Source organism: Netta rufina, assembly GCF_964035555.1.
Source record: "Netta rufina genome assembly, chromosome: 4".
Classification (NCBI taxonomy): Eukaryota; Metazoa; Chordata; class Aves; order Anseriformes; family Anatidae; genus Netta; species Netta rufina.
The window spans coordinates 43425993-43453651 of record NC_140127.1 but is presented as its reverse complement, the minus strand read 5'-3'; the positions used below and the strand labels follow the sequence as shown (position 1 = coordinate 43453651).

The 27659-nt window shown below is 40.9% G+C and overlaps 1 protein-coding gene across 1 annotated transcript in view; it reads left to right on the top strand.

Moving 5' to 3' along the window:
* AFG2A (AFG2 AAA ATPase homolog A) overlaps positions 1-27659 on the top strand; it is a 190393-nt gene that overhangs the window by 32882 nt on the left and 129852 nt on the right. The window contains exons 12-14 of the mRNA XM_084286096.1: positions 10082-10135; positions 10537-10616; positions 23629-23755. Coding sequence (XP_084142222.1) covers positions 10082-10135; positions 10537-10616; positions 23629-23755 — 261 coding nt within the window. The remainder of the gene's footprint in view (positions 1-10081; positions 10136-10536; positions 10617-23628; positions 23756-27659) is intronic.

Sequence of the window (27659 nt, the reverse complement as noted above, 5' to 3'; positions counted from 1 at the left end):
GAAGCAGAGGCGGTTGCGCTGACCCTGCAGCCAGCAGCCCTGCGCTGCCTCTGCCTCCTGGTGCTGCAGACAGGCCTCTGGGTCACGGTCACACCAACAAGAGCAGCCTTGGAAACCTCAGCCCTTCAGAAACGCTAGCTTTCCTGCCTCTTCCCTGAAGACAAAGTCGGTCTTTGTACTCCGGTTACTGGTAAACAAGGTAACCTTTTCCTCCTGCACCGCTTAAGGAAACATTCTTTCTTTGTTTTGCCCAAAGCACTGAGGGCTGAAAGGGGAGGAAATAAAAGTCTCCATCTGGAAAACAAAAACCAAAACCAAACAAAATAAACAACAACAAAAAAACACCATCAAAAAAAAACCAAAAAACAGTTACAACTAAGCATTGGCACCATGGTATATTCATCACTCTATCTTAATCGCTGAAAATAGCTGATGCAGCTGTATGGTCCATACGTAAAAGATTGGGAAGGTGCACTGATATGAAATACTTTTATACAGCAATGCAGCGTTTCTCCAGGGTGCAAACCCCCAGCCCTGATGAGCTGCAGCAGAAAGGGCTGGCTCGGGGAAAGTGCCTTTTATTCCCTGTCGGCTTAAATCCCTGGGCCTGGAACTGGTCGAATATTCAATGTACAGATGTTCCAAGAGGCACATCTCTGGAGTGTGTCCAGCCTTGGATGTGTTGACTCCAGGAAGGGAACACAGCCCACTTTCCCTAACTTCACGTTTGCTTCCTGGACAGAAAAGGCAACATCCATCATGTACTAAATGTGTTAAACATCATTGTCTGTAGCACTTCTTAAAGCACAACAGGCATGAATTCATTTCCACTGCATGTATTCCTGCAATAAATCCAAAATAGATGAATATGATTTTGAGAGAGAGAGAGAGAATTTTTCTTCCTAGCTAGGGGTTCTGTTAATTTTCCCTTTCTCTGCATCGTGTCTCAAATATCCGTCTCTGGAACTGATATCAGGCTTTTTGAAATGGAAGCCTGTTTGTGATAATTTACTTTTCAGACCTGCATTTTCCTTCCAGTCGGTCCTGCCCTAAATAAGCAATCCTGATGAAAAGTGTCTGCCATACAGCCAGTAGGTTGTGTGTGCTCTGGCAGTATAGCTCAGGGGGCTCAGGTTCTTGGTCCGTGGCAGGGACACTCCGTGGGCAGGAGGCTGTGCTCTGGCGATGGATCTGAGTCCATGGCTGGATGACACCTCTCTCCCTTGTGTCTGAAACCTGAGAGGGAACTGCTTACTTGGTTCAGTGATTTTTTTTGGAAGGTGGCCCCACTATGCACACCATGTTTAAGCGATGTGGACACAGTAAATCCGTCCCTTTCCAGAAGGGGTGACAGTGTTCACCTCGGCTGGTCGTGCCACTGGGGTGCAGCTGGCATCTCCCTGGCTCGGGGAGGGCTTTGCGCTCCTCGTCCAGATGTGTCTGTGCAATGTCTCTCCAGTTTGGCCAGCTGCCCCTGTTAAGTAAGGTACTTCGTCTGGGGTGTCTGTAATTTCCTAAAACGTGATGTTTCCATATGTCTTAGGAGCAGCTGGCTGTCACAACGCCATATGAGACGTGGTCAAACGGCATGCGTCTGACTTGTCTCTAACCTGGTCTGGGAGATAGGCAAAGTCTAGATGTAATTTCTGGGCAGAGGAGACGAAGAAAATAATGTGATAACAGATGTTTGACGTTGCATCCTGTTCTCTCTAAAATCTATTGTGAAGTTTGAATGGTTAGCATTACAATGAATGTGCCCTATTGTAAACACGCTCTTTGATATCTGGCCAAAACCTTTTTATAGCTGTATTTTCATCAAGATCGGTGACCTTTCGCTTTTCCAGAGAAAAGCAGTTGTTTTGCTTGTTTGTTTTTACAGAGCTATCTTGCATATAATTCCTAAGGGGAATCATGTATTTTTATTCCTTTACTGGACTGTCGTCCTTTGTCTCCCTTACAGTGTATCTGCTAAATTTATTGGGAGGGAGGTTGTCAATTGCTCTTTAGGAGATGGCTCCTCCTGTTCCTTCCTATCATCCCTTTGTCTGTATCTCTTGTAGCATTGAGGCTTTTCAGGGGGTTAGTGATCATCTTGATACTTTTTTGCCCAAAATCTGTTATCAAAAGACAGCTGAATTTTTCTCAACTTCTTGGAGTTTTTGGTGTTTTGCAGTCATGGAGATAAGCAAGTAGGAGATGGGGTGAAAGAGTGAACTAAGATAATTGTTTCATTCTTTGGTAGTTGAACATCACTCTTAATTTATTGACAATTTCTGATCTGATTGAATTCTTTTTCATATCAGCCATCCGTGCACTCTTGTCCTTCTCCATGCTCCTCTTGTGCAGGCCCAAAAGCTTGTAATTTTCCTCAGAGATGTATTTTATGTGTCTTTCACCAACGGAAAATAAAATTGTATGCAGATATTAGGCCTATAAATATTAATAGGATGGGGGATATAATTTTCAACTTCTGCCAGGCTGATGACACCTCTTTGTGATATATAACTACATGTGACATTTTTGCTTTAGACGTGATCTAATTTTCTGGAATTGAATATTACTGCATTGCTTCTCCGATTTTTCTGCTTCATTTCACTGTTTACTTGGTGATTATCTCTCTGTACTTTTTGACAGTTTGTGCACTTAGGGTCAGCTTTGACTGGCTGCTTTTTAGAGATGTATGTTGATTAGATCTCTGAGATTTTAAGGTGATACTGTAAGAGTAGTCTGGGGAGGAAACTTCCATATCTTGCTGTATTCCATAGATTGGGAAATGATGATAATTTTATCAGCATTTGGCTTGCATCTTTGTTTAGATTTTGCTATGGCTGACCAATTGGATTTTTTTATTTTTTATTTTTAGGAAATCCTGTGTCATTATGTTGTGCTAAGAATCTAATGAATATTACATTTCTTCATGGATTTTCTGTTAGCCTTCTGGGAGGCAACTTGCAGAGAGACAATCTCTGATTTTTATTTATTTATTTTCTCTTTGTTGTTATGATATCTATTTGGTTAACTTTACTAACAACGATGCCATTGTACTTTTTTGTATTAACCTGTTTTGAAATGAACGCTGAAGCTTGCTCTTACACTGTAAGGCTGATGAGGCACCGCTGCAGCACCTACCCAGATAAAGTCCATCAGCCACGTACAAGCTGTTCTTTGGCTGCCAGTCCCAGAAGGACCATGGGGACTGGAAAATCCTTTTGCCCCCTTTATTGCCCAAGATGCAGTGTACCAGAAGGGACGTTTGTTGGTGATGGTGTCCAGCATTACCTTGTACTTACTCAGCCTGCTAAAGTCAGAGGGAGACTTTCTGCTGATATCGGAAGGCTTTTGCTCAGGGTTGTATCAACAAGGGATTTTGAGTTCTGCTTTCTGTCCAACAAGCAGATTACCCAAGTTTACAAAATAAATACCAAGAAAAATTATGCAACTTGTATATGTTCATAATGGTTTTAGAAGCATCATTTTTCCTCTTGCTGCTCAGTGCTTCTTAATATTTTTCTGTTTCAAAGCAAAACTAAAGCAAAAACTCATTTAGTGATACTGACAGAAAACAGCTTAGACCTACAGAAAATTAAGATTTGCAAAAGTTAAATCTCTCAGAATTCAGCTGTCTAAGTGAGACACAATAATTGTTGTAAATATGATAAAGCATGAAAGCAATATTAAAAAACAAAACAAAAGAAAACATGATGGTAAGTAGCATTTAAGAACGTTAATAGCAAGCAAGTGATATGTAATATGCTGCTCTAAAATATAAGTTTTGTTTGTTAGGAGCTCTAACTGCGATAGACAAAAATAAACAGGTTAGAAATTATTCCCAGCATTTTACTTTCCGTTACTTAAGAGTTTGGGCTGCAGGCATCTTTTCTTTTCTTCAATTAGCAGTAATTACAAAAATATACACTGTTCTCGGAGCTCTGACTTCACCTTGGCTTGATTTAACTTCCTGTATCACCCTGCAGATGCTTTTGTACCACTCCCCGTGCTTGACATGTGCTTAAGTTTAGTTTGTCATCTGGGTCAATTACGTCAAAATATTTTCCAATTGAAGTTTCCTCAGCTTTTCCCTTCAGCTCTTGGCTGGGGCAGTTAAAACAGATTAATGAGGCTTGGAAAGGCTGCTTGCTTTGCTTTGTGAAGAACTGTCACTGAATTTTGGGAAGATAGTTTAGCCTTCCGACGGGGATTTCTGCGAGTAGAAGAATGAAATAAGAAAGCTGGGTGGTTGTGACTGGCTGGGCGATGCATATAAGATTAAAAATGAAGAAGCATTGTGGTTTTATGGGAAACTGGCAAACATCCAATAACATTTGCAAATTTTATTTACATATAGTTATATTTATTTGTGTAGTAACACATTTACAGCAACATGCTAGTTAATTAGCGCATAATGAGACAACATACTTTGAAAATGCTCTAATATTTACACAAGGGAGAGCAATTGGAGATACTTTATGAACACTGTGGGTGCTCAGGCTATCTGCATGTTTTACTCAACTGAAAATAAGGCATTCCTCCATTCATACCCTAAGCTTTCCAACAGTGAACGTGCAGACAGAAAATGATTTGGAAATAATCTCCCATCTCAGTTTCCTTCTCCCTTCTCAATTACTTTGCAAGATTAATGAACGTAGCTTCCCCCTCTTGAAGTTGCCAGGTTTGTCAGCAGTCGGGATGTGGTAAAATGGCAGTCAGGGGATCGGGTGCTGCTGGAGCAGTGAAGTATGGCTCTGACTATGTTTTGCAGCATGGATGGCTGATTTCCTGCCTTTTTTTTCACCATATTGCGGTTGATCCCACATGGATAGTGCCCTTCTGGTAACAAGCCTGGTCCTAAACAGAGTAGTGGATGGCAGCCTTTGGGCCCGAGTGCTGGTGCTGTAGGGAAATGCAGTGCTGAATAGGAAGGGGCGCTGAAAATCCGTGTTGGACACGAGTGACTTGCAAAGGGGCCTTTGTGGTGGGTGGGATGGGGTGCTGTTGGGTCTGCTTCATCTCTGCCCCCACAGAATTTCTCCCTTGATACTGCGGTGCCGGTGCCTGCGCCGAGTCCTGACAAACCATCATGGTGGCTGTGCCCAACAGGGCCCTCTCCGAATGTGCCATGAATTAATTCAATGTTTCCCATCAGTTCACTGCACACTACAAATCCTGGCTTCTGTGTTACATGAAGAAGCCCAGACAGGTTGTTGCTAAAGCTTGCTGGTCAAGACAGAAGGCGAACAAGGTCGATAAAGGAAAGTGCCTTAGCAGTTTGATGGCGCTGCTGGTAGAGACTTAATTGCAAGGACCACAGTTCACAATTTTTTGCCAGCCATTCCCTGAGATACTTTGAGCCCACAAGCACCTGTCTAATTTGAAGTTTTTAAAACACCAGACAGGTGCCAACAAGTTTTTTTAAGGTCCTTTGGTATGCAGGGCAGAGGGAGAGGAAGTGATTAAAACGGTGAGTGCGCTGAGCCTGGGGTTTACAGGCTGCTGAGAATCTGAGCGATGCAGATTAAGTCATTAAACAGCATTAAAGAGAAGAAGGAGGCTTTATTCTTAGCAAGCAATATACTGCATTTTATTACTGAATGTTTGTCTAAAATGCAGCTTAACCAAGATAACTGATTTAGGAGTTCTTCCAAACCGGTTGCTGATGTGACAGTAGGTTCTCTCACTTGCACTGTCATGAAACTGGGGAGGGGGAAGCCGAAATGTTGCATCTAACCCATGAAGGCTGTGCTGGTGGTGGCTGGGACCACGCTTTGCTCATCTGAGCTGGCTGTCGGCGCTACTCTGGCAGGCTGAGAAATTAGCACATCAGAGTGATGTGGATCGCATCTGCAAGGTAGATGCCTGTCTGTCCAAATCAGTTAGTGTGAATGTCTAACTCAGATGCAGATGTCTGCATGTGGGCAAATAAACCTTGCCCTGGGTATGCATTTTAAGGAGTTCAGAACTGCTTTGACATGAAGCTTTATTTTTTTTGAGGTTCACTGTGCAGAGCTCTGTTCCTGTATACTTAATTTGAAATTAAACGTTAATTATTTGACTGATATTTTAATGTCTGTTTAATAATTTCTTCAAGCATAAGTACATAACTTACCTGATTGTCACAACAGTTAAAAAAAAAAAAAAAAAGAAAAAAGAGAGAGAGAGAAAGGAAAGTCACAGATTAAATTTCTTATCAGTTGAAAGTCATTACCCTAGTATTTTCAGGTGGAAAAAATCCCCAAATGGCTTTAAGCACTGATTAGAAAAATTACTGATACTCTCTGATACTCTTTAACTTCAGGGATACCAGATGTTGCCCTTGCCGTTTGAAAATACTGAGAACTTCTGTCATAACAATGTGTACATAAGCTTATCTTGTGTTGCAGCCTGTATGCAGAGGTTTTATCTTATGAGCAGTTAATCTTTCAAGAGTTTATTCTGATCATATTTAAAATGTAAGGATGTTTTTCTTTTATGTATATAAATACATATTTATATATTATATAAAAGGGCTACCAATTTATATTATATCTATAAAAAGGGTTACCAATATAAGAGAAAAATCTACACCCAATCCAGATGATAAACACGTGGGAGGCATCATGACAGAACGGGAATGCATCTTGTAAAGGAGGATGGGATAGTCTTTCAACAGAGCACGCATGGAAACAACTCTCTCTATTTTGAGGCTGAATAAACAAAACTCAGCAGTATGCAGCATGCCTGAATTGGCAGATTTTATACTATTGTTCTGGGTTGTAGCTCACAAATGGTATGCTTATATGCATGGCTAAGCTACAGCTACTTCTGCCAATTTCCTCCTCCAAATCTTTTGCTGGTTTTGGAGTCACTGTGCAAATGACCAGAAGGAGCAGGTTTCATTTCTTCACATCCTTTCATACGGAGGATTCCTTCTTGCAGAAGAGAGCAGAGCTATGCATCATTAAACTGTACCATTTGTTACTAGCACCTCTAGGTCAGTATATCAACAGCTGTAAACAGCTTTTAAAGGAATCATTATGGTCACCTCCAGGCCAAAAATGATGTTTCACCAACTGTCAATTTGCTGAATAAGTGCGGTTCATGTCATTTGATTTTTTTAAAAGCAATAGAAAAACATTGAAAAATAATAATAATAAAAAATCTCCTGGCATTTCTCGTATAGTCTCCAACTTCTAAATGAGTTTCCTGAAAAGAGAAGGTGAACTTTCAGAAAATTGGAAGCAGTGCTTAGCTGTCAGCCAGCAGCTTGGTGATGGCCACTGGGCTGCTTGGCGTACAGACCGCTCCCTGAGAAGAGCGGCCATCCATCTCAGCCAGAGGACAACCTGTTTGCACACAGGGTAAGGCAGACGTTCAGCTTGGCTTGGACCAGAGCTAACCCAGTTCAGTTCCTACATCCAGCTTCTTTGAACGTTTCTAGTTTTTGTGTTGTGGTTTCAAGTGTTTGCATTAGATGAAACGTATACCAATTCCTCTTCTTTGGTGTGCTTTTTCTTTCACTTTGGAGTCTTTTCCTTTTATTGCCGTGTATAATAAGAGCTCTAAGCTGCTTGTAATAAAAGACATGTTTCTGAATGGCAGTTCTGGTATTGTTGGTGAGTGGTAAACTATGAGACCTTCTTCAAATCAACTTTGATGAAAATTCTCCATAGGGCACAGGTCATTAATACATAGTGGTCTTTAACCTGGTGTTGCTGCTTAATGAAGAGAAAAATTGAGAAAAACTTCATGTTAAAGCTTACAGCAAAACCATGCATTCAAAATAATTCTCTTTGGAAACATTTTAAACACTATGTATTGCTTTGATGTTGCCTTGATCATATTTTAATGCGTAATTAAAAATAAAACTCCATGCATCTGAAATTATATTGTACCTTAAAGCACAAAGGGAGTAGTTTTGGTTTTAAGTATTTTTTGCTCAGACAAAAGAAGAGAAAATGTCAGACTATTTGATGTTGTTTGTCATACTAGAGGAGTACACTGTTGGCTCTGATGTTAGTGATGTTGGCTTCCATGAGAATACTGATGTGGATGAAGACAGTTTGTGGGAACAAGGGCATGAGAGAGAAGCTCTGAGAAAAAGGTAGTAGGAGAAATCTGTAATCCTGGGTAGAATCTACGGAGATTTGACAAAAAGCTAGACAGAAAGTGAAAGCTGCTGTCTTGTTACTTCGGCAGTTGCTAGGCCCACTCTATCACATTTCTCATCTGCAATGAACATGATGAATGGCAAGGGCCCAGGGCAGCTGGATGCTGTCTATTAGAGCTAGAAGCCTGTTCTGCACAAACGGCTGCTTGCTCCTCATCTTTGATGTTCGCAGTGAATATAGGAAAAGGCCTTGCATTACTCTCTATCACCTTCTCACCTTCCTTTTTCCTTTTCTTCGTCCTTCCTGAGTTATGTGTCTGAACAGTTCTGTTCCTATACAGGCGTCCAATAGACTTTGAAGTTGTTGAAAGCCTACAGGTGCCATTTTAACTTGAGATACTGCAGCAGTAATTTTAAGGGTGGATGTGGAAGGTAGCAGCGCTTGTATCATTTCTGTTTCCTACTGGCAAGGCATACGGTACTCTTCTTCAGCCCTTACACAGTTGGCTTTACCTGTATGGCTGGCTGCTGCTGTGTCTCACCTGGACCTATGGGTAATGGACCACACTAAAAAATAAAATAAAATAAAAAATAGTACTGTGGCATAGCCAATATGCTTTGCTGATACCAGATAACTTATGCTTTTCTTATTACAATATACGTCCGTTCCCAAACATTTGCAGAGGTGCTTTCCAGTGGTGCCAGTGTCAGGATAAAGTCAGTGCGCTAACATACTGCAAGGTTGAAAATGAGAGTGGAGAGGGGAGGCTGCAAAAAAACAGTGTGCTACATTTTCGGAGTAAAAGATGTGTGTTCTACCCATCCGGGTACAAAGACCAGGTGGTCCTGCTGGAAGAGGGACCACCAGAAGCTCTGTCACTGCTGGTGTATGTCTGCCACACATTCCTGGTTCCAGCATAACTGCTGTTTGAAGCTGCCTTACTGCTCAGCACAGAGCATTGCCTGAAGGTGCTCATAGCACTGAAGCACAGGAAGGTTGTGCAGTTTTCCAGCTGTGAAGGACGTTGTTTCTGCTGGTGAAATTATGAGGGCACCTGTTCCCTGGAAAACAGACCGAAGCCACTGGCTCGTTTTGTTCAGGGCAGTGGATAATCATCGCTGGTCATGGCTGCAGGTCAATGTTGATGCAAACCAGGCTGAAGTCAATGAGTCATTACCAATCCCATGAGAATCTTAGCCTCATTAAGAAGCGTTATTTTAGCAGCCTGTCCTACGGGATACAGCAAAACAGAAAATGCTCTGAGAATTCTACATTGTTTTGCTTTTTGTAATTGTAAGTACTTGCTCAAGACTTCAGCACTGACCCTGTGGTCTCCGGTCTTTTCCTGGTGGACAGGGCTGTGAGTATAAACAGGCACCGCAGCAGCTGGCACTAATAATTGTGCTTGGCAGAGAGGAGAAGGAATGCAAATCAGTGAAGACACTGAACAGCTTTCTTGCTGGGGATGGAGTGCCTCATGGATGGGTTTCAGGTGTGCTGCTATGGCAGCTGCTCCTTGCTGGACTTGCAGGCTGTCTGATTCAAAAAAGTGTTGTTAAACATGGTTTTAAGTCACTGCTTCAGTGCTTGGCTAGGTAGGATGCATGTTGAGTGTACAAGTAAATGCTTTTCCGTAAATGATCTTTTTGGCTGACTTGCAGCCCCCTTGTTGCTGTTGTTGATCCCACAACTCCTGAGAACCCCCAAGTGTTTATTTTTTTGGTTAGTGCTGTTTCTCATTAAAGTACTAGGTAAGCACTGTAGTAAGAGGATTAACCTACAGGCATAGTTACTTGCATGCACAGTGCTATAAATGCAAGAAAACTGGGTATAGGTAGAAGGTAAGCTGAAAAATGCACAAGTAAGACTTTTGCAAGTGGCAAATTGTCAAAATTCCTTGTAAGTTTATCAGTAATGTAACACTAGGAGATTTTGACAGTCATTTAGGATGTAAATATAATATGTATTTAAAACATTTATTTTTCTTAATTTTACAGGGACCTGAGCTGATGAATAAATATGTTGGTGAGTCTGAACGAGCAGTGAGAGAGGTGAGAAAGTGCAAGCTATACATGATGTTCACTTTTCTTGGCATTCAAATTTTTCTGTGTTTATAAGGTTATCTTTAAATTTTCCAAAAAATTTTTGGTTTAATTTTTTTAAACGACCAAACAACAACCAGAAGGGATCCTTGTGCTGTTTAACTTCATCCTGCAGTAGCCTAGTGATGCACATCAGATTAGGGATCCTGTAGTAATTTTCACTATAAGCCTGTGTTACGCAGGATCAGGAATATAAAAATATAATAAAAGGTCAGTTTTTAAAAAATGATCACAAAGCTTATGTCTGTTCTGCGATGTTCTGTAGCTTTTGAGGTGTGCAGGGGTTGACAGCAGTATGTAAAAAAAAATTCAGTGCCTTAAAACTGAGTGCTTCATGGTTGTTTTTCTAGATCTTTAGGAAAGCCAGAGCGGTGTCTCCTTCAATTCTTTTCTTTGATGAAATAGATGCGCTGGCAGTTGAAAGGGGAAGGTAAGTAACCCTGTTACAAAAATCACAGACATTATTCTCTGATAATTTACTTTGTATTTTACATTGTGCAATCACAAGTATATTGTCTTTCTAGAATTATTTTATTAAATAAAATCATTCCACATGCAGAAGAGTAGTGTTTGTGACTTAACTATAAGAGTATTTCACTTGGCATAAACAGGTAAGTTGGTGGAGTTCATCCTTTCTCATGTCATTAGCAGGAAGGATTCTACTGGTTCTCATGCCCTTCGGCTCTTTTCTGTGGTTTTAACTTGCGTTTATTTCCAGTAACTAACTCCTTTCTTTTCCCAGGGTTGTTGTACTGTCCTAGTATAGTGCCTCCATCAAGCAAAGCAAATGATCATATGCTATATAACTCTGGGATTTCCAGAGAGACTACTCATATGTTTAAATTTAAACTCACATTCAAGCATTTTGCTAGACAGGGACAAATTTCATCAAAAAATTTAGAAGCGCGTATGTCCTTTTACGTGTTACCTTAAAAAGGGATTCTTCTGCAAGCAGCTAACAATCTTCTTACAATATGAGAGATATTTAGCTTTTGTCTGAGGGAGTATTATAGCAGGTTTTATTTGCTGCTGTGGCATTTAAAATTTGACAGGCTATGGAAGTAGTCTTTCTTGGGGGACACGTTTTTCATAAAATAATTTTTCTAGTGAACAGCTACGTGTTTTTTTCTGCTTTGTTTGATTTGCATGAAGAACTATGACATGTATGCATGTAGAAAGTATTTATCTAGTTTAAAGAAGCATCAGTTTTCCATCATGTTTCTGGAAAAGAAGCTACCTTGGCATCCATACAGATCCCTCCGTATTGTGAAGGGGCCATTTATATCTGCAAAAATGGGTTAAAGACATCAGTCATTCTGATGTTTCAGCAACTAGAATTGTTTACTTAAAAGGAGATGTCGTCTTGTGTAGCGTAGAGCTGCCCTGTGAAACTACTAAGAAAATGAAAACATTCTCTGCTGAAACTGCAAAAGCTGATATAAGACATCCCCATCAGCATCCTTCTCATATGCAGTGTATGCAACTGTGACATTTGTAAACTTCCTAGAAACGCTAGCCACCCTGTGGTATTCACTGAAACACCTGCCTGCTTTTCACAACAGAGAAGTTGCAAAAATGTGTGCTGGAATCAAGCCAATAGGAAAAAAAAAATCCCTCTGCTGCAACGCTCATGTGTTTAGTTTTCAGAAACACTGCTTCATCAAGATAAAACCTTCTGGAAGAATAAGACATAGTATATTTTAATCAGCCTTTTCACCCCATGCCCTAAAGGCATTGAGCTTGTTTATTTGTTTTATTCTTTTAGGGGGTAAATAACCCAATTTTACCTTACCTGGAACTGTCTGTGGGGGGTAGTAGGCCTGGCACAGCTTGCTGAAGAATGTGGTATGACCTGCTGCAGTCATGTTGCGCTGGAGACATCTGGTTTTGGAGCTTTAAAAAGAACAGGGTGGGACACACAAATATTTCATTGTCAAATCTGAACCAGATGGGAGGTAAAATATGTAGCAGAGTTCTCATAAAATTCATCTGAAATTAAATGGTGTAGGAAACCAGACAAGGCACTTATTAGAAATGGCCTTTTTTTACAGGCTGACTTTGCACAGTAGGAATTTGCAAATGCATTAGAGATGCTAACGATTTGTGGCCTCTGGAGATCCATTTCCTGTACTATTACTAACCATACTGAAGTTTTCAAGGAAACACCTGTTTATATTGTCTCCCTGTTCCCTCTGTTGGTTGAATTGGTTTTCTCCATCTTGGCAGTGAAAAACTCTCTGTGATACAATTTTGGAAAAGTTTTACCTCTTAGTTTAAATCCTACTTAGGATTCTGTGGGTTGTGGGTCTTGTGCAGAAAATGCACTGCATCCCAGAACTTCCTGGGTAGGTACCCTCTCCTGATCCTCACAGGATGTGTCCAGAGATACAGAAAAGCATAAACTATTAAGCTGTGGGAGTAGTGTTATGCACGGTTCAGATCTGATATACAGATGTGAAATAACAGTGAGTAATTGCTTACGCTCTTCAGAGCACTTTGCCAAATATTCATTAACCCATTATTACTTGTTTAGATTTGACTAAAGCTTGTGGGTTTAAAACATAAACGTTTTGCTCCCAACCCTCTATAGAGAAACAATCCCATCTCATCAGCAGATGCAAATTAATATCAGCACATACAAATTAATAGACTGGGTAATTTATTGTAACCAGCTGCAGGTAGATCAAGAAAGCTGAGGAATCTTCTTGCCTGCACCATAATGTGCAATGTCTCTTTTGCATCATGTGGCAGAGCCTCTGTCACTGCACGAGACATTGCAAACACTGTAGGTGCACTCAGGTATGCCACAGTGTCTTATTTATTTTACAGTCCCAAGCCATAATTCCTTAATTTTAATACAACGTCTAACCCTCTATCTAGTATATCCAAGCCCTCTTGGAAGATTTTTCACTCTGGTTTATATCGAGGTATTAGAGGAAGCTTAAAGAGAATGGACTGACAGTGAGGAAAAAGGAAGACATTTACTATAACTGATTCTAAAGAAGAAATGATAAACCTACTGATGAAAAAATGGGAAGAAAGTAGAGGTACATAATGAATTTAGAATAGCAAAAATGATTACATTAAGACAGGAAAAACCTCTGAAAATTAGGAAGAGTTCAGATGGTGAATTATCCTTCACTGTGAATTGGTCCTGTGGGAGAAGCTCAGGCAACCTACCACTTGACATATTTCAAACAAAACTGATGTTTCATGGATTAATGTGCTGGGAGAGGTGAGCTACATGATGCAAAAAGTCTTTTCCACTGTCCTGAAAACTTTTCCCGTGGCTTTAATTAGTGATAGGTTCCGTAAGCTGGTGACAACTTTATTTTTTTCCTTACTTTTGCAAATTGATGTTACAGCTCTTTGGAGGAGAGGCTGTGCTGAAGGGAGACCCGCAAGGCTGGTCCAGATACAGCAGCACACGGGGAGGAATGTTTGCCTCTCAGTAATCCCTTCCCTGCTCTGTGCTCGAGACTCTTAACAAATTGCACAGCTGCGAAGAATTATGGGTATTTGTTATTCCTTGCTATCCTGACCATGTAAAACCTAACTCTTCTGGCCATTAGAGGTTGCCAAGAGGGAAATGGCTTGGTAATTAGACTTGAAAGTGATGAATGAACATGGCTCTGTGTAAATGCAGCACAGACAGTCTGTTTGCTGAACTTAAGAAATCTATGTGCTTTGGAAATGGGACATTGTTTATACAAGTAGGATTTTTAGGATTTTTGGGCAATGGACGTATTTGTTCCTTTTCTTGTTTTTCAGAAGCAAAAAAAAAAAAATCCTCTTTAACTGCAAATCTTTGTAATGTGAGATGGGAAATGTAGGCTGATGTGATACTGCTAAATACAGTTTCCAAGGTGGAAAATTAAGGACAAGGGACAAAGATCAGCACCTTGCATTTGATTAGTGAAGGCCAAAACAAGTTGGTAGATGAACAATACTAACTTTTTTTGGAGTGAAGGTAGAAATGACAAAGTGAGAGGGCTTTGGTACCAACCCACTGAAACTACAATACGGTGATGCTCTGCCAGGGATGTCTGTTATCCTGTATGATGGGGTACAGTGGAGTGTGGGCATGGCTACATTCCGAAGCCACAAATTAAAATGCTCAAAATGTCTGAAAGAGGTACTGTTTTCACTTCAGGTGTTAAAATATTTGCAATCTGAATTTCTGAGGCACACAGGCTTCTAGGTGAAGCTATAAAGAATGGCAGCTTCTCTTCTATAGTATGGCTGCTGTGCTTCTAGCAGGGACTGTGATAAATTTTCTGATTTTAAACTGAGATGTATGTCTTTCTGGAGTATTATAGTACATATTTACACTGTACGCTTGAACATACAGTCACACTTCTGTATCTATGCAAATTTCCTTGTGTAATTGGCAGCTTCCCTGCAGCTTTCCTGTGCCGTACTTGAGTTGTGATGGACCTGATGCTAGCAGCTGGCTATGTTAGGCAGGGAGCTTGATCTTCTGACTTACGTTGGCACTGGTTGTCCCTGAATCAGGGAACGTCAGCTGATTCCTGGCAATATCACCCTTGTTTGGATATGATGGAGAGTTGAGGCACTGGAAATTTTGTGATTGTGGTCAGAGTTCTGTAAGGTACTTGGTATCCAAAAAAAAAAAAATTAGTATCTGGGAAAAAAAGCTGTAAAAAAGCTACTTTGGGCCTAACAAGCGGTGAAGAAGTAAAGTTTTGAAATAACTGAATTGCACAGTAGAGCTTGTAATTTGTTTTGGAATAGCAGTTTTAACAGATTCCATTACCCATATGCTATGTATATGTGATAAATATCTGCACCCCTTTATTTTTGAAGCAAACTCATGAAGATTCTTGTCCAGCAAAAAAAAAAAAAATCCTTTATCGCAATGTATTTTAAATCCATGTTTCTTTCTGTGTGTATATATATATTGTAATTTTGCCAGGCTGTGTTGTAATTTTGACATTTGAAGCTTTGTGGCCATTTGAAGTCAGTAAGACTTGCACTGGCATCAGTGGAAGCAGGACTGGATCTACAAATGTTTTTCTTGCGATTATTCAAATGCATGGATGTGTTTACAGGATTTAGAGAAACTAATCAAGTCCGTTAAGTAGATAAGCATGTTCTGCAGTGCCCAGGAGGGCTGTGGCAAGGCTGACCTGCAGCAAGGTGCTTCGACCAAAGACAACATGAATTTGAGCCTTTTGTCTGGATTCTTGACAGAGGCTCAGTTGAAATAGATACCAGGACTAAAGGGATCAGAAGTGGCCACAAGTGGTGGCCACTTTGCTTCCTGGTATGGTGTTAGCTATGAGAAAGTTCAGCTTGCCCATGCAATGGGCCCAACAAGCAGGCTACAACTGCTGGCAGGGTTAGGACTATCATCATCAAATGTCTTTTTTTAATGAAATCAAAGGAGAACATAATTGTCATTAAAACTTATAAATGAAACTTATTCCAGGTGAATGTAAGCCTCTCATATTTAAATGCTGTTATAATGAAACGAAATCCAGTCTAGTTACTTACTTCTAGGTCTGTAATGCTTCCAATTTAAACTGTTCTAACTTCCCTGGTAGACATGATTGATTACAGTTTTCAACTTGATTAACTTCCAGGAATGCACAGAGGAAAAATGCTGAGGGAAACGGAACGAAGGAAAATGGGAAATATACTGTGCATCAGGTGCACGTGTTGTTTTTTTGTTTTTTTTTTTAAGGTGACAACTGTTAAAAGAATAAGAGAACTCCAATGTCAGTATCTTCCTGTTTCAGCTGGATGGTGCCAGTGCCAAATGAAGGCAAGGCCCCGTGTCCATCTTTCATAGATGTGTGTCTGGTTGCAGGCAGATGGGAACAGGCCATGGATTGCCATCTAGTACTTAAGGATTTGGTAATGTGCTTAAGGAAAGCCCTCTGGAAGAGAGCCTGTCGCTTCCAAACCCATCACAGACTGGCTCCTCTTCTCCTTTAGTTGTGTTGCCTTTCTCTGGACCTACTTCACAAACTTCTGGAAGCTGCAGTAATAAGAAATTTGTGTAAAAGAGGCTGCTTGCATGAACGTGGAGGTTAATTAGGATGTAGCTAAAGCAGTCTGGCCACTTGTTTTAAAGTCACCTGCTGACAGCTGAGCGCTATTTCCAGTTTTCACAAAGCTTGTGTTGTCTTTTCAGGAAGCTTGTGTAGACATTGGAGGTCAGTCAAGGAATAAGAATTCTTTTATATTTCAGTGCTTTTTTAATGCTTTAAAGACCAAATGACATGAAGCACACCATTTTGAGGCTGGAGGTAACCATAAAGTTAAATGTTCTACCCAGTCTCAGAATTTCAGTGACTTCTCCCAGTATTCCTCTGAAGATGCCCTTTCTGTAGGGCTTGAATCTTGGTCTTGAGGAAAAAGGGAAGATGCGGAACAATATAGTGGTTAAAATCTGATAGAGGTGCATGTAATGTATGACTACAACTAATTGTAGGGTGCTGATGGAGGAAAGGGTTTAGAATTACCTTCTTCCAGAGTTTTTCTGATGATACAGGCAGGAAAATTCCCTGTTATGGGCAGCGGGTTTTTGTTTTAGCACTTACTAGTTTTTACTTTTCTTTACTTTACTTTATGAATAGCCAATATATTGGAGAAGAGAAGACTGAGAGGGGACCTTTTCAATGTATACAAATATTTGAATCACTTGACTCCACAAGCCTTGGCAAACTTAAGGCACCACAGGCATTACCCTTCCAAATGCAGCAACTAAGGGCAAGTGTCAAGAAGATGGGGCTGAACTCTTTTCAGTGGTGCCCAGCAACAGGACAAGAGGCAATGGGCACAAACTGAAGCACAGGAATTTCTGTCTGAATATGAGGAAACTTTTATTTACTGTAAGGGTGTCAGAGTACCGGAATAGGTTGCACAGAGAGGTTGTGGAGTCTCCTTCTCTGGAGATACTCAAAACCCACCTGGATGCCATCCTGTGAGATGTGAGCTAGATGACCCTGCTTGGCAGGGACACTGGACCAGATGAGCTGCAGAGGTCCCTTCCAACCTCAACTATTCTGTGATTCTGTGATTTAACTGATAATACTACACACAGGATTTGCATGCTGTGTCTCTTTCCCAGATTTTTAATAACATCCAAGCCTCTAGCATCTGTAGCAGTCTGAATTAATAATATGCATGGGAGTTATACTGTACATGTGCCAGATGTGAATTTGGCCCAGTGTTTTCATGATTACTTGTGCCTAAGTATGCTTGCTATGCCATTTCGTTTTATGAAATACCTCATTTGCTATGTGTGTAGAAGAATCAATTAGTAATTCTGGAGGATGGTTTTGCAGCTTGTTGGACCTGGTGCTTAGGGATATGGTTTAGTGACATTGGTAGTAAGTTGATGATTGGACGAGATGATCTTGGAGGCCTTTCCCAACCTTAATAAATCTATGATTCTATGATAGATAAGCAGAAATAAGTATATGATGTTAAAGGTGTTCTGATTTTTGGGGGGGCAGAAAGCTGTTATATAGGAAAAATAGTGATATTGGGCTGCTTATGTAAGCATGTGTATCTCTGTAAACCCAGTATATTTAGTAAGGTTTCAGTTTTGAAGCCCCAGTAACATTTGGGGGAAACAAAGTTCACAGCTGAAATACAGCCCATCTGGACCGATAATAATATTCTGACTGAATTACTATTTCAGCAAGGGATATTTGCATGGAGGAGCCTGCTTTTCCTAACTGGCATGACGGTGTCCATTCAGCTGGCCAGAATGCCCTACTGATGATTTTTGACTGAAATTTGCAATCAGGCAAGATGCTGCCATTATCGTTGTTTTGTCTGGTATTGCTATTGGAGTAGATATTTTATTTTCTAACGCTGTGGAAAACCTCGAACTGCCAAAGCTGTATTTCACCGGGTCTTGTGAGGAAAGGAAATAAAACAACATGACAGTTAATTACGGCCGTGGCAGTTGGACTGAGAGGACCGCCTTGGCAGGTGCTCCTTGCTGACAGTTTACCCCTGCAAAGCCCTGACAGGAATGTCAGACTCGATAAAACCCTGCAGATGGTACAGGCGAGGCTGGTGTGGTAGCATGATGGCAGGGGGCTTTGGTTCATCAGGACACTGCTGCCTCCCTCGTCTGTGGGGAGGCCGAGAGCCCTGCCAGAGAGCTCTGCTTCAACCCGTGCTCGTTTTTTGATGCCAGCCATTCTGTCGTGTCAATGAGTTTTGCATTTGTTTTGATATGAAATTATTTCCAGAGATTCCAGGGAAGGAATTATTTGAGATGATATCGTGTCCAAGAATACTTTTAAAACCCGTAAATTTTGATTGTTATTGCAATTCTTTTGTTAGAGAGAAAAATAAGAAAGGCAGCTTTTATCTGTGTGTAAATCTTGCCTGATAGGAAGTTTTGGAAAAGAGGGTGGGCTGCACTCCCTTCTCACAAAGCCTGTGTTACAGATTTCAGCTGTGTGGAGATTAATCCCCCTGCAGTAATTTATCCCGGCTGCATCTCCTGAGGCCTGCCCCTTCGGCCCCTCAGGTCTGCCTGAGGTGGGGTCATCTGGGCAGCGCTGGGCTCCTCGGGACGGGGCCTCCCACACTTCCTTCTGGTTTCCCAGCTTGTTGTGAATTTAAAAGTGCTCAGAAGGTTGCTGTGTGAATAGTTTCTGCATTTTCACACCTACAGTTTAACAACGTAACCGAATTAAGGTCCTGATTCTGTACTGAAGGTGTTCAGATGGGCTTCAGCGTCGCTGAAGTCAATAGCAGATGGAGAGTCGCTTGTTCTCCTTGACAGGATTTAATTGGAGGTCTGGATTTAAATATATTTTCCAATGAAAATAACATCTGCTGTTCTGAAAAAAACATTCATTGTCTTGGCTTTGGAAGTATTCTAGGTTTTCAGCTGATGTAAATGTACATTTGCATCGGCTTGCAATGGGGATGCTTAGAGAATTTCGTCATGAGGTGAAATCGTACATACTGCTTTCTTGAACTTCTATGTCCAAATATTAAGAAACCTGTTAGATAAAGGGGAGAAAAGAATAAAAGGGTGCTAAACAGCTAAAACCATGCAAAGCAAGAAAGCTGTTTCAGTCAGCAAACTACCTGTAGCAAGAAAGGTAGCACTGAGATCTGACAATTGCATACATCTGGTTGTGTCTGGAAGCAGTCTCCTTAGGGTGAAGAGCTGGATATGCTGATGTACTCCTTGATGCTGTGGTAGAATCGGGTCACAGTTGCTTTTATATTCATGGGAAGAAGTCCAAGAGTGGCTTAAGGTGCTCACATAGGAGGGACAGTGCTTGTTGGTGTCTGAATCTGGGTGGTTAGATGGGTGTAGGATGAGGCCAGAGATGAGAAGGAAGGGCGCTATGGATGGCCCTCACCTGCTCGATGCAATTTGGAGCTGGCATCCAGGTCTCTCAGTTCCAGCCGACAAGGCCAAAATTAATTCAGGTTAACGGTGACGCTTTGGTATGCTGTAGCAGGTGTGTTTTCTTCTGCCAGAATGCACACTGGAAGTGCCTTCAGCTAAAATAAAATACTGAGGAGAGGTTTCATTTTCCTTATTCCCTGTGAAGAGCCTGTCTTAATCTGCCAGCAGTCTTTGCTGGTGGGCTCGGCAGTTCTGGAAGTTTCTCTGCTGGTCGAGGGAAGCGCGTGCAGGAGCACGGGCGTGCTCGGCCTGGGGCTCTTGGGGCGCCTGCAGCATTAGCTGGAACCTCGTGCAGGGGAGGAGGATATCTGGCTCTGGCTGATGTGCTAAACTAGTACAAATGAATACCTTTTTTTTTGCCTTTAAAACTACTTCATCGAGGATTTAGGAGTTGGCAAAAAGATTAAATGAGCACGTAGCCCACAGACTGATGGATTTTGTTATGAGATTACTTCAAATTCTCAGGCCCGCGCGAAGCAGCCAGGCTCCTCTTTCCTCACACGTTTTCATTTTGAAGCCCAAGGTATTTCTGGTCGGGGCACAGCTCTTGCATGCACACACCCGTGCACACATGGCCCTGCGTGGATTATGTAAGGTTCCTGATGCCGACCGCCAGGATTTGCAGGCGGTGTGTTGACAGGAAATTAGTTTGTACCCGTACGTGCCTTTAGCAAGCTATTTCCATGCGGTTGCGATGATGACATCGAGGCACGGAGGTCAGGTAGAGAGAGGGGGGCGAAGACGCTGCTCGGCTGGAAGTTGGTTTTGGCAGCACCCGCCTGGGACTGGAGGGTTAATCATCATTTGTGGCTCTGACTGCCGCTTGCGTCAAAAGTCCAGGCAGCCTTAATGAACATTGCCTGTGTTAATTTGAAACCCTTGCTGGGAAATCATGGGAAAATGGAAAAATGCATACTTGCGTGGCACCCTTCAGATTAACGGCTTAGGCAGCGTGAGGGCTCTCGGCGCGCGGTGCTGCGCTGCTCCAGCTCTGAGCGGCTGGTAAAGAGATCTGGCTCTGTAAACATGTGCCTTCCCCCGATTTCATGGGGGATCCTCGTAAGCCAAAAGCTAATTTGCTCTAGACTCTGTGCTAAATATGGTGCATCGTATGACGGCTTAGTGAACTATGTAAATAAAAGCACTAAAATTGAAAACTTCTGGTCACAGATCAGACATGGCTTCATTTGGTACTGCTGTTATTATTGGTACTTTTGGCCTGCGTGGTTTTGAAACCTTCTTACTCTTTTTAACAGCCCCTAGTAAAAGCCCCTAGTATTACCCTTGTAAAAGCCCCTAGTATTGTGCTGGTATCTCCCCTTAATTGTTTATTGGGTATTATAATCAATGATTGCTTAACTGCAATTTTCTGATTATACCCTAATTGTGTGAAAGCTTTTGCAATGTACGTTCCCCTGTAACAGCAGGGGTTTTCTTTAGAGTAAATATTTTTTTTTTCTTTTTAGTCCAATACTTGTAAGAGCAATGTTTATATTGGGGAAAGATGTAATATCCGTTCTAGCCACCTCTCTATAAACAAGCATTTCTCCTTTGTTTCCTTTAAAAAAAAAAAAAGAAAAGTTTAGCATCCCCCTTCCCCCAGGCCTTCTAGCTTCAGATCATCTCATGTAATTTTAACATTTTGGTCCCAGACTTAATACTTTTTTCCCTTTGCTTAGCTTTTTCTTGTGTGTGATCTGCGGGTTATAAAGTTGAGTGAATGTGAAACTTGTGCAGGATGGGAGGCCTGAATCCCTCCTGAGACTAGCTTATGTTACAAAGTTGATTTTAATTTCCTTTAAGTTCTGTGTCCTTCGAAAAGCATTTACTATCCTTGCACAACACCTGAAGTGTTTTATCACATGCAGCCCCCTGCAAGTCAATGGGGCTGTGACCCGGGGGTATGTTAGAAATGCTCTGATCCCACTCGGGAGCTCCTAACCTGGCTACAGCAAACCAGAAAGCTGACAACGAGCTAACCCAAGTCCCTTCTCTAATATTTCTTAGCGACCTAAATATTCTGTTAGCCAACATTTATTATAGCCCCTCAAAGATGTTTTCCAGGCTAGGTCTGATAGGTTAACTGTTTTGCTTTGGAAAATTACAGAACCAGTTGTAGAACGGGAAAGTTAGAGAGATTGCTAAGAGAAAATCTATTGCTTTGCCTCCGAGGTGTTTGGGAAGCTGCAGCAGCTCTGCGGCTAAGTGGGTGCCTCTGGTGCCACATCTACTGGGAAAGCTCTTAACACTCCTATTTCAGAATAAATATTGCTTTTCAGAAATTAAGTGACTTATTTTGTTAAATTGTACTGGAAAACGGCCGTTTGAGGGTGGAAAAAGTGAAGTTGCCCAGCGCGCAGCGAGGGAAGTGGCGCCAGCAGCCCCTTCCCAGAGGCAAAGGGAGAAGCGTGGCTGTGGGCTTTTTCCCCCACATGGCACAGGGGTGTATGGAGGCAGCTGGTGTCTGAGCTGTGCCAGGAGCCCTACCCATGGCTGCCGACAGTGGTGGGCAAAAGCCAGGCTCACGGGGGCTTCACTTCCAGCACCTGGGTGCCAGAACGAGCTTTGAGGATGCTGGCCCACAGCCTGGCACCACAGGAGGCACACATCCTGCCCCTTCCGAGCACGGTCCTGGTGGTGGGGCAGCTTTTCTTGCTTTGTTTCACTCATTTCCTCTTTTTTTTCTTTTGTCCTTCCCTCCTCCACCACCTCTCTGACTAGGGGAGAACCGACACCTGTTTGCATTATTCCTATAGCTAACACAGGCTGTAATACACTAATTCCATAAATACATACTGAAACACGCAGTTTCATCTGTATGTACCTAGAGCTTGGTGCTGAAAGGAACACCCATACATCGTGGATGTAGTGCATCTGAGCATATACAGTTACCCGTGTGCAGTCCCAGTGTCTCCTAGGCATAGCACCTTTTCAAAAGTAAAGCATGACATGACGTGCAGTCACCTATTTCATGATATTTCAGAAATAAAGCCTCTTTATGGAGAATGAGGAAGATGTGATAGTGTAAAGAACGCAGCTGTTGATAAGATTTATTACTTATTGCAACATAGGTCCTTGGTCTCTTGGTGTGATTTATGCAATGTCTTCTGCATCCTTCATTATTCTTGTGAATATATGTACGCACGTGTATGCACACAAATACATGATAAATTTATAGGAAGAATGTGGTACATCACTTAATCTTTTTAAGATGTTAAAAGATTTAATGAAAGTATTATATATACATATATATTTATATATTTCTGTATTGTGTTTTGCTACATATATTTAAGCAATTCAAGCAATTCGCTGTGAACATTGACATTACCAGAGTTCATTCCAGACTAAAATAAATAAATAAAACTTAAAATAGTTTTATTAAAACCTGTTTAGGTTTTTCACATATTGGTGATTTCAAAACCAGAACTTTCTGTTTCTCAGTCTTTTTTTCCTGGTGTCTGGAAAATCAACTGACCTAAAGGACTGACAATGCTGTTATGAAGGAGTTGGTCAACACTCAATTTTTACTCGTTTGATGGGGAGAATACAAAAATGTAGAGCAACTCTGCAAAATACATAACTACCGAATTTTTATACTTCATGGGTTGGTGTAAGCACTGACTTTGGATGGTGCTGAAAACTGAAGTTTGTTTGACTAGTAAAAAATCTGCATGGATTCAGTTGTTATAAAAATGTTTATTCCAGATATCCACATTGTGTTAAATCTCTACAGCCTATACAGCAGGGTAGAAAGCAAGAAACCTCAGTTGCTTTTGAAAGATGGCTTGCTATTGACTAACTCTCTAATTTGCATTTTCTCACTTCATATGACTGGTTATTTTACCTTCAGCTATTGAAGGTGAAAATGAACATCATAATTGCAATAAAGAGAAACTAAGTTTCTGTTGAAACACTTTTGCAAATTGAAAAGAAAAAATTATTCTTCCTTTTCTCCAAATTTCTGGGAAGGGTAAGCTAATGCTAATACTGATTATTTTTTATTATTTTTTTTTTCAATCAGCTCTTCAGGTGCTGGAAACGTAGCAGACCGTGTCTTGGCTCAGTTGTTAACGGAAATGGATGGGATAGAGCAGCTGAAGGACGTGACAATTTTGGCAGCTACAAACAGACCAGACATGATAGACAAGGTACAAATAGATGCAGGATGGTATATACTGTTCTCTTGAAGACCAGTTTCTGGAATAATTCAGTTCTCTTTGTTTACTCTCCAAACTGTTTTCTAACAAATTAATGATTAAGAGTAGATGTTGGGAAATGGTGACAAGGCAAAGGAAAGGTTTACGTCCCTGCCTTTTTTTTTTTTTTCCCTCTTACAGAATTTCAACAGAAACAAAATGTTCTGTGATATCCTTAAGTATCCGTTTCCTAGAAGAAATTATTCCTAAATCAAGCTCATTGAACTTGTGCAACAACATTTCTGTCAAACTGCTTTTGTGGGTTTTGCTTCTGTTGTGTTTGTTTTTGCAAGGGTTTGCTGGACTGTCGGTTTCATTAGTTACTTCCTTTCAAAAGATTAAGTATCTCCTTGGTGCCACTCGCCTGCTGCCAGCAGTAGGGGTTCCAACTGCAGACAGTGCACTTTCTCCTTAGGTCTCACAGCAGCTCTGCTGGAGCGACAGGTTTGTAAAAACAAAGGGGTTGTAACAAAGCAGAAGGCCTCCAAACACAAAACTAACCCAGCAGCCCTCTAGAAAATCCACTTTAAAACAGTCTGTCACTGCTGGGTCTTCTCACAGTTAAGTGCAGCAGACGGACCGGGCTGGAGTGATTTCCTTTAAGATATGTTTTGTAGTGTTGGTGAGATTCTTGATTCTACAGCTTTTCACCTTCATAATTTGACGACAAGCTAATGAAATTTATTTTTCCTGATCTTTAATAGTGTTTCTTAAAAGTTTTATAAATATTTTCCATGTTCAATTTTAAGATATTTCTGTAATAGCGTTTTTTCTGCTGGTCTTGAAGCATTCAGGCATAAAATAGGTACAAATGTATGCTTTTAAAGTAAGGTTCATTTACACATGAAGTCTTGAGGAAAAATAAAATTATGTTTTGGCTCCTGAACACAGCCTCTTTCCTTTTGAACTGAAGGAAGCCACTCAGCTGACAGTGTCCTGATAAAGGTTCACTTTCGTTAGAATTTTCTAGGTATATGTCAACTGTATTTCTATCACTGATGCAAACTCAGATCTCTTAAAGATGTGACTGAAAGTTTTTATTTTCATCTGATGGTAAAAACTTGACTTCTGTGCATCTGAATTTGGTGGCGTTGATGAGGGGAGCTGTTCCTTCTGAAAAGACCTGTTGATATATCCACTTTTCTAGGAATACTTTGTTTTAACTAAAAGCCAGGAGATGGAGAGGGATGGCGTATCACAGAATAGGTGGCCCAGTCAGAGGAGAGATGAGCTTACACAGAGATGAGCTAGGTCCTGCAGCATCACTGAACCGAGGCACCAGCGATACTTGCAGCCAGAAAGGATGAACAGATAGCACGTTGTGGAAACCACTCTGTCAACTCCACCTTCTTTCCTTTCTTGTGTTTATCAGCAACATCTGAAAGCTCTGCGGGTAACGAGCTGTGGTAGCCACCACAGGGAGGATTTTTAGACATTGTGAAGGCTGAGAGGAAGAATATTATACATATGTGTCCCTGCAGAGTGTTAAGGAACTACCATGGTACAGGGCTGGAAGAAAAGAAATGCAGAACAAGCAGCACACTTGTATTCGTATGGCAGTGTTGGGCTGGTGGATACTAACCCCAATAAAGCTGTTAGTTCTGACCCTAAATGTAAAGAAAAGATCTATGCTGCATGAGACAGTGCCCCTCAGAGTAGCAAGTTGTGTGATTATAGAAATTGTATTAGTGAGAAACCATAAATGGGTATTTAAGATATTTTTTATACTATTTTTGCTAAGATATAAAGGAAAAAAAAAAAGTTCTGATAGCTTTGTAGAAAGAGTTCACTTATAGAATAACAGAGCAAAATTTCACCAATCCGGAAAAGGGGCTTACACTGATGTTTAAAGGGAGTGGAGAATCACATTCGTGTCGGTATAATGCTCCTCATGCTTCATCCAGGCCACACAGGCTACACCAGTGCAATAGTTGCACATTTTCTTCCCCAGGGGGAAAAAAAAAAAAAAAAAAAAAAAAAGACTAACACCAGAAAGTGTTTGTATTTTGAACTTCACTTAATGGGCAGTTTTCAGTCTGGGTTTATAATGATGCCCATGAATGTGTCAAATTTTATTAAATTAATAATTTATATGGAATAATAGTTCAATAATGTAGTACAATAACTAAGTGTCCTCTTTGCATAGATGTATCGTGACTGTATGGTAATTTTTAATTCATGAACTTCACATGTTGTATGAAGGCACAAGGCAATCTTTACTTCCAGGTACTGAGAATATGTTGGGTATATGTTTTTGTGACTATGTTTTAGATTTTCAAACCAAGAAATGTTTGAGGAGTGCATGCTTTGTACGTTTTAAATACTTGCAAAATTGGTAATAATTGGTTCAATCTTCATTTATGTCTTCTTCATAATGGATAAATATGTGATGATTAATCTTCTGCACTTTTGAGAAAAGCACACGGGAATATCACATATAAGGGTATTCCCCTGAGCCTAGTGCAGACTTCGTCATCCCTGCAAACACTACACTGTGTTGCTTTTGCATGGTGAGTAGTTTTGAGTCAGCCTTTATAGAGTTATGTTTAATTTTAAACTTGTTTTGACTTGTTACAAATGTCTATTAATAAGAAAATTTCTCTGAGATGTCATGATTTAATTGAAATATTATTTCAACCTCAAGTTGTGTCCTGTGTTTGTAGCACTTAGCTACTTTGCATCCCATTCATGTGACGCTGAAAATACTTGGGGATAGTTTCCTTTATTTTTGTAAGAAAACAAAACCAGCACATACCGTTTTCATCCCGTGTATGATGCAGGAAGAGCAGTTTCTACTAGAAGGGAGATATTCTGGAACAAGATGTTCTGAACATTCTTTGAAAGTGATACAGAAACAAAACACTCTGAGTCAGTAATAATAGTAAAACTTCCCTTTTATTCTTAATTTATTTATTTATTTTACTCTAGACGTAGAATTGATGAGCAGTAGTAGGAAAAATATTTTTATTTTTGGTGACTTCTACATTCAAGAGTGATTTTTCATGCCTAAAAAAAATTTGCAGTAGTTTTATGGAGCTGCTTGTGATTCAGAGCTTTTCTGTATTCAGATATCATTTGGCCTAAGAAGAGATTTCACTTGTGGCTGCAAACTTCACATAAAATATTTTGAGCACCATGTCTATTTAGATTAGCTTGAATTAAACGTTTTATGCAGACATACATGGATGAACTTCCTGGTGTAGTCCAAGAGATTTCCATGGAAGAAGACCTACGCCAGTTCAACAGGATTGTGTGGCCTTTTTTTCTCTTGCAATGGTACCTCTGTTTTGCAAGACTTTTAACACTGGGCTTAATTCTTGGATGAGAAGGGTGAATTGCTATCATTATCTGCCCATGCAGATACCTTTCTCCTCTTCAGCAGCAGGGTATGCAATGAAGGAAGGGAGGCTGTCAGATCCTTGGGGACCTTGGTGAATGTTTCAACACAGGAAGCAAGATGCATGCTGCTTGCAGCATCAGATAGTTTTACCTCCTGCTGGGTCAAATTTGAATGTCAAACACATTAGCTGAGATGTAAAACACGAGGCGCTGAGTGAAGTGATGGCCTGTGGTATAGGATGACATCCTGGTGCTCCTGACAGCCCCACTTCTCCTCGTCATGGGGTGCAGAAAAGATGTATCCTCAAATATGCTATTTGCATAAGAATGACAGGATGTGATAGGACAAATGAAGATTAACGAGATGCTGTGCTGTCAGTGTTGCCCATTGTCTCTAGATTGATGATGGTCTGGATTTCATTGGTGTTCATGGGCTCAAATCAGAAACTGTACTGGTAGAGTGAATACTGAAGAACTGGGTCTTTAAAAATGCTGGTTTAGTGCAGGGGAGCTTGGC